Source organism: Prionailurus viverrinus, chromosome X (genome assembly GCF_022837055.1).
Source record: "Prionailurus viverrinus isolate Anna chromosome X, UM_Priviv_1.0, whole genome shotgun sequence".
NCBI lineage: Eukaryota > Metazoa > Chordata > Mammalia > Carnivora > Felidae > Prionailurus > Prionailurus viverrinus.
In genome coordinates, this window is record NC_062579.1 from 104,967,811 (window position 1) to 104,976,797 (window position 8,987).

At 48.0% G+C, this 8,987-nt stretch overlaps 1 protein-coding gene across 1 annotated transcript; it reads left to right on the forward strand.

Moving 5' to 3' along the window:
• The first annotated feature begins 2,070 nt into the window (after positions 1-2,070).
• Positions 2,071-3,996, forward strand: LOC125157372 (embryonic testis differentiation protein homolog B-like). Its single transcript, XM_047844015.1, has 3 exons — positions 2,071-3,121; positions 3,480-3,525; positions 3,604-3,996. Exon 3 carries the CDS (start codon positions 3,647-3,649, stop codon positions 3,827-3,829), a length of 183 nt encoding a protein of 60 aa, XP_047699971.1. The 5' UTR covers positions 2,071-3,121; positions 3,480-3,525; positions 3,604-3,646; the 3' UTR covers positions 3,830-3,996.
• Positions 3,997-8,987: the final 4,991 nt, after the last annotated feature.

Sequence of the window (8,987 nt, forward strand, 5' to 3'; positions counted from 1 at the left end):
CTCTCTCTCTCTCTCTCTCTCTCTCCCTCCCTCTCTTTCTCTGCCCCTTTCCCCCTCCTGCAATGCTCTCTCTCTAAAATAAAAAATAAATAAATAAATAAAATAAAAAATACTTCTTAAAAAAACAGTAAGAAATAAAGCCATTGCTGAAATGAAGCCACATTAGAAACGTCAGGAATCAGAATGAACTGGTATAAGCAAATAGAATAGGAAAGAAAAAACACCTAAGAGATAACAGCCGCTTTAAAAACGGCCATAAACGTGGAAGAAAAGAACAGTGCGTTAACCTCTGGGTGTTTGTTATCCTCGCAACAATTGGGAACTGGGGAACTCAGTTTTACAAGGGGGAAAGAGCAGGCTGCTTTTTAAATTCTCTTCTGCGACTTGTAGCCACAAACTCGGTGGAGGAAATAGCAGAAACGTATGGAGTCACAGTTCTGGAGACGAGAAGTCAGAGGTCATGAGTGGGCAGCGTTGTTCCTTCTGAGGGCTGGGAGGGAGAACGTGTTCCAGGCCCTTGCCTAGCTTGCTGGCAAGATTTGGCATTTCTTACAGTATTAGTCAGGGTTCTCTGAAGAGACAGACCGAATAGGATGGACAGACAGACAGGTAGGTAGGTAGGTTGATAGAGTCAGATTTATGAGAAAGAATTAGGTCGTGGGGAGCCTTAATAAACAGTATTTATGGGATGCTTGGCTGGCTCAGTCGGTAGAGCGTGCAGCTCTTGATCTCAGGGTCGTGAGTTTGAGCCCCACATTGGGCATGGAGCCTAATTAGAAAAAAGCATAAATTAAAACGGTAAACCAAAAAGCAACAGAAACAGAATTGGCTTGTGTTCTTATGGAGGCTGAGAAGTCCCAAGATCTCCAGTCCGCAGTGAGCCCACAACAATGTAGGTGTAGGTTGTAGTCTGTAAGGCAGCAGGCTTGACACCCCAGAGAAGCCAATGTTTATGCCTCCGCTCCCTCCCAGCTCGGGCCTGGCCCGGGCTAAAGGCCTAAGTAGGAAAGGGGGACCAGGTGTGGCACGTTCATCCCACTGCGACTCAGCCAGAATATGCCTCCCTCCCCGTTTCCAACCATTAGACCCCCACATGGAGAACTGTCCTCATTCCCCCCAGTCCCCCCCTTTCGAAACTTATTTGGATTCTGACTTCTTCCCACTGTCCCCCGCACACTCTGAGACCTCCGAGCGGCCTCCTGCAAGACCCGTCTCCTTAGTAAGTTGGAGGTGTGAGGCCTTTTCGCTCGTAAACTCAGCAGCCTTTCCAGCCTCTCCAAAGGGGGCCCCCCTCGATTCCAAATCCCCCAGACGCTGCCGTGTTAGTTAGGAAACGCCGTCTGAGGGTGAATAGCAGGACTTGACACGTTGGTGGCCTTTGGCTGGCACAGAGTCGGAAGCACGGAGAGCACGAGAACAAGCAACACACGGACCCACGAGAAGTGAAATCAATGTTCCAACTTGAGTGGTTTCCTCAGGGGAAGGATTCGTGGACCCACACCATCTCCTGGGATTTTTCACGACCCCCGAGGATCTTGGGTGGGTCAGTCCCATGGCTTTTTGGCAAAGGCCACGTCCACCCTGGTGACCGTTGTGTGAGTGTCCACGGCCACCGGGTCAGAGCCTCATCCTTCTTGTTCCTCCCCAGCTGCCGCCCCAGTAAAAAGCTCAGCACGTTTTAACAGGCCCAGGTGGGTTTCAGGTATTCACCTGCCTTCTTGATGCTCTGCGAGGGCGCGCTGGGACCGACTTCTCCGTGCCCTTTCTCCATGACCGGTTGACACCAGAGCCGGCTTCGGGAAGAAGCACGACTGAAAAAGCCCGTAAAAGTTGACGGGATCGAGAATTACCTCTAGGAGAGATAACAAGTGGCCCCAGAAGCTCCTCAGCACTTTAAGAATACACGCAACATGGGTACGCAAGGGCGCGCACGCACGCACACACACACACACACACACCAACTTAGTCATAAGATACTGCTTAAAGGTGACACCTGATGTGAAACGCCAGCTTTATCACTTACTTGATCCCCACATCTATATGAAAATATGTCTAGACTCTCCAGTTTGTTCCACTGACGTGTTTGTCAATTCCTGTTTCATTGCTAATCCTATAGAGTAAGTTTTAATATCCAGTAGGGAAAACTCCCCCGTTTGGATAATCCCTCGCATTTTCTCTTCAAGGTCATTTTATACCCCAGGTACTGGTTCCAAGTATACACTCAAATTCCTGTTGTGGTTTATGATTGCGATCACACTGAAATCACACATTTAGAGGGGAATTTAGAGCAGAATCGATAACATTTCAAAGATTAGCCTTCCTTTCCCCCCCCAAAATAAATAAAAATGTTATTTCAGTGTCCAAACAGGAAGCTCATGAAAAGGTTCATGGACATTTTCCCTAGGTTTTTTTTTTTTAAGTTAATTATATTTGTAGGTATTTTACAATGCTCATGACGTGTTTGAATAAGACATTTTCCTTGTGTTGTATTTCCTAATAGAAGTGTCTACAAAACTTATTTTCTTATGTGTTTAACTGATGTCAGCCAACCTCTCCTGATCTACTTCCTGGGTGTTTACTTTGGTTCTCCTAAGAAGGAAATCCATTAAGACAAAGGCAGTTTTGCCACTGTCTTGTGTTAGTCGGACACTAATAATAGTTCTCATCCCTTTCTGAGGTCTTTTAGAGACTGAACTCTGGATCTTAGTGTCTTGACGTGGTTCTACTAGGTTTGGGACGATAGCTTGGAGGCTGGGCCCTCCCTGCCTCTCAGGCAAAGGAGGTCTGACCTGGTTCTCATAGTCCTCAACTAATCCAGGTGTCACTGAATGTGGGTGACAACTGACCCCCCCCCCCTCCCCCGGCCCCGGCACCACTGGCCCACTTGCAGTTTTCAGCCGTGAACCGGTAGTAACCAAGGTGATCGTGTCCCGCGCTCGGAACTTGCGTGTGGTCAAAAGGTTCTGAGAGCCATTGTGAGTCACCGTGACACCTCTGGGCTTAGCCAGTCAGGCCCTGGGGCTCAGGGCAGGAAGGATAAGACAAGGAGGAGAAGAATCCTCTCTCTCACTCCTTGACCTCTCTTCCAGACGTTCCTGAAGCGAGCTCGGTGGTCTGAGAGGTAAGACGTCCATATCCACCAATAACATGTAATAGTTCTTTGTGACGTTACCTCGCCCACCCACCTGACGACCCCCAACCCTACTGGATAAAACGGGCACTGCGTCGGGTTCAGAAATACAGCACAAAGCTTTTGGGGGGGCAGTCTGGGGGTCGTGGTAGGGATCAGGGGTGTGGGGGTCAAGGTCAGGTATTAGGGGTGAGTGCGGTCTCCAAACGCAGTTTGTCATCACACTCATAGCCCTTGTCCTTTGCTCCTCCGGGCCTTAGATCTGTCAGCACCTAGTTCCCAGCCTTAGATCCTTTCCTTCTTGAAATGCTTCGAGTGGATTCTCTTTAACTGTTCTTGCCTGTTGCAGGGAACAAGGCAGATAAAGCGATCTCTGAGGACTACCCTGGAAACAGGTGCATGTGGTGGGGGGGGTGGGGGGGGAAGAGCCCCCCGGGTCCCCTGGGTCGATTGACTTTCATCATCTTTTCCAGGAGTCGTGCTCCTTCGTGAAGCCGTCTGTGGCGTCAGCGAGTGATGGAGAAAGAAAAACCTGAAGTGAAACCCAGCACACCCGCACCCAGCAACGAGGAGAAGACAACTAGACCCTCAAGACGCCCCAGGCCTTCCCAAAATGTCCTGTGCTTTTTACTGAATAGGCAGCTGGGGAGGCACAGAAGTGACGTGGACCTGTCCATGTGGGTGTGGATGCTGGACTGAGCCACGCCCCGGTGCAGGTGGCCCCTTCCAAACAACCATGGGTCTTGCCTGCTCACCCCCACCCCCGCCCCCACCTCTTGAAAATGCGAAAGAAAAATTGATTTAAAATAACAAACACCTCTCTCGTGTCAGCTCTTGAAATAAAAGCTGCGTTTTCCTCCTTTTGGTTCGATGTGTTCTTATTGCCCGAACAGCATTCTTAGGTCAGTTACACTGGACAGGGGATCGTACTCATGGTCACACGGAGTGCAGGAGCTCTCCCACACCGGGGGATGGCGAGGTCACACTGCGGGGCAGGTCTCTTCCACCTTTAACCCGGGACAAAAGGGAACCGCGATGTGGAAGCAGGTCCCTCCAGGAAGAGAGACTCCTCTCCCTAGGCGGTTTTGAGACACCCTCTGGGTTCCCCTGGAAAACCCAGGTACTAGCCTAGGGACACACATTGTTTCAGAACAGGCCACCAGCAGGGCGGGAAGTTGAGGACACTCCTTTGGGGTTTCTTATTCTGATGCTCAGGTTATCATTTAGACACGACAGCCTTGCGTCATTGTTGGTTCTATTTCATTTTTTAAAAGTCAGAGCACAGGGCATTTTAATATGGGAATGTCACACCCTCTGGGCCCCCTGAAGGGAATGACTCTTCTCACTGTCCCCAAAGTCTGGACCGGCCAAGCCCTTATCTGGCCGGGTGGGGAAAACCTGGCAGTCGGTGGTGGTGGTGGCTGGAAGCTGAGAATGTACTGGACTGAAGGCCCCAGCCCATCTCGGCAGTTCTGGGATGCGGGGTCCCCTGGAAGAGATGCTGGGGAGAGGGTGCAGGGCGCGACAGTCCCCTGGGTAAGTCGGCATGGGAGTGAGGACTTTGGCATCGAGAAGCAAGCTAAGCGGGGAGGGTGCCCTGGCGACATGGCCAGCCCCGGGGACCAGCCAGGAGACAGGGAGAGAGAGGGCGGAGCCGCGAGAGCAGTGCAGCTGCAGGCACGACTGTCCTGGGCAGTGGGGACAGCTGCCTGACCCCAGCCCCGCTTTTGGTCGAGGATGGTCCCCCGCCACCCTCCACCTGCCCGCACATCAGGGCTCCTGCTCCCCACCCCACCCCCAACCTTGGGTTATGAAGGACAACTCTAGCCCTCTGCATCCTGTCACCTCCTCCCTGGGCCTGTCCCCTTGCCATGTGAGTTCTGACTCAGCTTCTCGTGTCCCCGGAGGGGCGATTTCGCGCACCCTCTCCCACGCAGCTCACAGAAAAAGGAGGCAAGACGATCCATAAGTCTTGGGACCTAGAGGCCCGTGACAACGGGGAGGAATCTCACAGATAGCACCTTGAGAGACAGCACGAGCAGTGCAGAGGGACCTAACAGGTAGCAGGGGGTACCTCCCAAATCTTCATGTGGGTTCTTGGTCAACTCCCCGGTCTAAGGTATCTCATTGTCGTTTTGATTCGCTTTTTCCTGATGACTAATCACGTTGAACATCTTGTCATCTGGGTGTTGGCCATGGAGACTCCTTGGAGAAATGTCCATTCAAGTCCTTTGACCATTTACAAATATTGGATTGTTTGTCTTTTTGTTGCAATGTAAGAATTCTTTATAGTCTGGACAATACACCTTGTCGTATGATTTGAAGAATTTTTCTTTTATTCTGTGAGTTGTCATTTCCTTCTTATAATAGTGTCCATTGATGGAAAATTTAGAAATTTTTGATAAAGCACAATTTACCTGGCTTTTCCTCTTGTTCGTCGTGCTTTTGGCATCATATCTAAGCCACCACGGCCAAATCCAAAGGTCATGAAAATTCATCTCTACATTTTTTCTAAGAGTTTTATAGTTTTACGACTTACATTTAGGTCTTTGATCCATTCTGAGATATAATGAACTCTTACAACTAAACAACAAAAAGTCAAACCCCCAATTTACAAATTGGCAAAGGACTTGCATGGAAATGTCTCCAAAAAGATATACACACGGCCAAAAAGCACATGAAAAGATGCTCAACATCGTTAGTTACTAGGGAAATGTAAATAAAAAGCAGACTAAGGTACCACTTCACACTCACTAGGGTAGCCAAAAAAACCCCCAAACAACACGGAAATTAACATGCACTGGAGAGAAATGGAGAAACCGGAATCCTCACGCATTACAGGAATGTAAAATTGTGCAGACACTTTGCAAAACAGCCCCACAGTTTTTCAAACATGTAAACATAACATTACCAATGACCCAGTAATTCGACCTCTAGCATATACCCAAGGAGAAGTGAAAGCATATGGCTACACAAACACTTGCAGACAAATGTGAATTTTACCTTTATTCATACCAGCCAAAAAAGAAACACCCCATACGTCCAACAAATGATTACTGGATAAACAAATTATAGATCCATGTATGGAATATTATTTGGCCATACCAAGGAATGATGTGATGATACTGCTACCACATGGACAAACGTTGAAAACATTGTGCTAAGTGACAGAAGCCAGAAACAAAGTGCCACATTTTTTATATGGTTCCGTTCATATAAAAGTCCAGAAGAGGGACATCTATAAAATCTTCTTGCCTTGTTTCTGATCATAGGGGTATTTAATCTTTCACCATTAAGTATATTAGCTGTGGGCTTTCAGATGCTCTTTACCAGGTTGAGGAATAAATTGAGGATATTAATGTTTACTGGAAGATTTATCAGGTTTCTTTTTGGTGTAGTATGACTATTTTTCATCCGCAACCATTTTGCGACACTGTTGAATTTACCTACGTTGTAACGCACATGCTCTGCACCCGTCCTTTGTATCACTGTCAGGCAAGGGGTAACCTTAAGCATTTTCTCTCGTGGAGGAAATGTATATAATCCACTCTTAGTAAGAAATAATATTATCAGAAAGAAATGAGATCTCATTTCAAGAATGGAAAGGAATTTTTATTAAAATTGCTTGCAAGTTAGATCGAAAGCTAAATAAATGTTTCAGGGCACCTGGGTGGCTCAGTCAGTTGAGCATCCAACTCGATTTCAGCTGGAGTCATGATCCCAAGGTGGTGGGATAGAGCCCCATGTCAGGCTCCCTGCTGAGGGGCTCTCTTTCAAATAGTAAGATAGGATAGGATAGGGTAAGATAAGATGTTAAATTAAACATGTCTTAAAATATATGCATTTTTTTCCTTCAACTGTTCTTGCTATTTTTTTTTTTTTAAGTAGGTGTCAAGCCCAGCGTGGGGCCTGAACTCAGGGCCCTGAGATCCAGACCTGAGCTGAGATCAAGAAGAATAAGTTGGTTACTGGACTGGGCCACCCACGCACCTTGCTATTCTTGAGTCCTGACATTCAGAGTTAGGAATACTTCTAATGTTAAGAAACGTGCTGGTAGGTTTTCCGGTAATACATATCAAGAATTAGTTATCTCAACTCTTATGAAACGTTTAGATAGATTGTAACTCTTACACCAGCAGTGGCGATTTGGGGCATTCTAAAATTGTGTGTTGATGTAGTGATTCGGCAGCAATCTTTCTAACCTCCTCTTAAAAGGCTGCTGAGTCTAAAACCTCAAATTTCTGATTATGACATTCAGATCCATACATTCCTTTACTGCTCCAGTAAAAATTTTTAGATAAAGTGACTTCCTGAAAAAAATCATACAACTCAGGGATTTTTGTCGTTATACAACAATATAACCTCCCTGCCCCAGGTCTGGTACTAGGGCTTTGTTTCCATCAGTGTAGAAATGTGGCACTGATTCTCTACCCAGCAGCCTTCCGCCCCTCTCTCACACTACCTCTGCCGCAAAGAGGCATGGCTCCTGCTCAGGGTCGGCCCATGTCTCACAGACACTCTTTTGTGGCCCCTGTGGTCCTTACTGTCCCCAGCATCAACCTCACTTTTGTATAAAACCAGTTGAAATCTGTTCTGGTTTCCTTTACAGACATGTCAGAGCATAACAGCGTGTAGTACGTGATGTAAAAGTAGGAACATAAAAGGTATGAACTCAGCTGCCTCTTTGCTGTGCAGTGGTTTGGTATTATCTCAAATCCACTTGCTTCTGACAAGACAAAAGAGTTGTTCTGAGAGAAGAATGGGCAGATTGTGTCGGGACGTCATCATCTGTCTGTTCTCACTGATAAGCACGCAGCAGCTCAGCTGCTGAAAGCCCTCGCTGGGGGCTTATCTATAAAAAACGTACGAAGAAGCAACATGTCCAGATAAGGGGACATTTTGGCTATCATTACGCAGAGTTTGGGAGGGCAATCCAAAAGTGTTTGGCCTGGGCCAGGCCACACTTCGCTGATCTAAACAGTTCTCCAGAGACCTTGGGGGCAATTAGCTACTGCCACAGTAAAGGCGCCTCTTTTTCCAACAGTGATGAAAGCCACCCACTGGCCCTGGGAAGGCCATCCTCTTGCCCAGCAACACCGGTAGCCGCATTGGTTCTCTAGCAACCTGCTCTCGCCACGGGGGCTTTTGCTTTTGCGGTGGTAGCTGCATGCCAGCTGTCAGCTGGCTAAGTCATCTCTGCCTAGTACCAACTCATAGAAAGGTACAGCTCAACTAAATCTGCGCCTGGTTCCTCTCATCTCCCTTACCTGGAACAACAGTGTGATCGATTTGGATCATGATGCTTCTGTATTCATTTATTAAGAGACATTACCCTGGGGGCACCTGGGGGCCTCCGTTGGTTCAGCGTCTGACTTTGGCTCGGGTCGTGATTTCGTGGTCAGTGAGTTCGAGCCCGGCGTCCGGCTCTGTGCTGACAGCCCAGAGCCTGGGGCCTGCTTCAGAGTCTGTGGCTCCTCTCTCTCTGCCTCTCCCTCACTTGTGTTCTCTCTCTCTCTCAAAAATAAATTTAAAAACTTTTTAAAAGACATTACCCTGTGTGCGAGTGGCTTATGAAATTCCCAAGCGAACCTGTGTTAAATACATTGCTCAGTCTCTGAGCACAATTTGCTTCCCAAAACAAAACACCCTCGCAGGGACCTCATGGGATCCTCCAGGAAGGGGCTTGGGCCTGCTGTATGAAATACCACTACGAGAGCATGGGGCCCATCGATCCTGCCTTCCCATAGCTGGTTATCACCACAAAGTCCGGCCAGTGTTATCTGACATTGACCCCAGGGCCAGGGACTAATAAGAAAGGAAATCAATCGGCCAGCTTACTTGTCCCCGGTCAGCACAG

Bases quoted from the DNA above. Each gene is read 5' to 3' on its own strand.
- LOC125157372 (XM_047844015.1), top strand. From the start codon at position 3,647: ATGGAGAAAGAAAAACCTGAAGTGAAACCCAGCACACCCGCACCCAGC.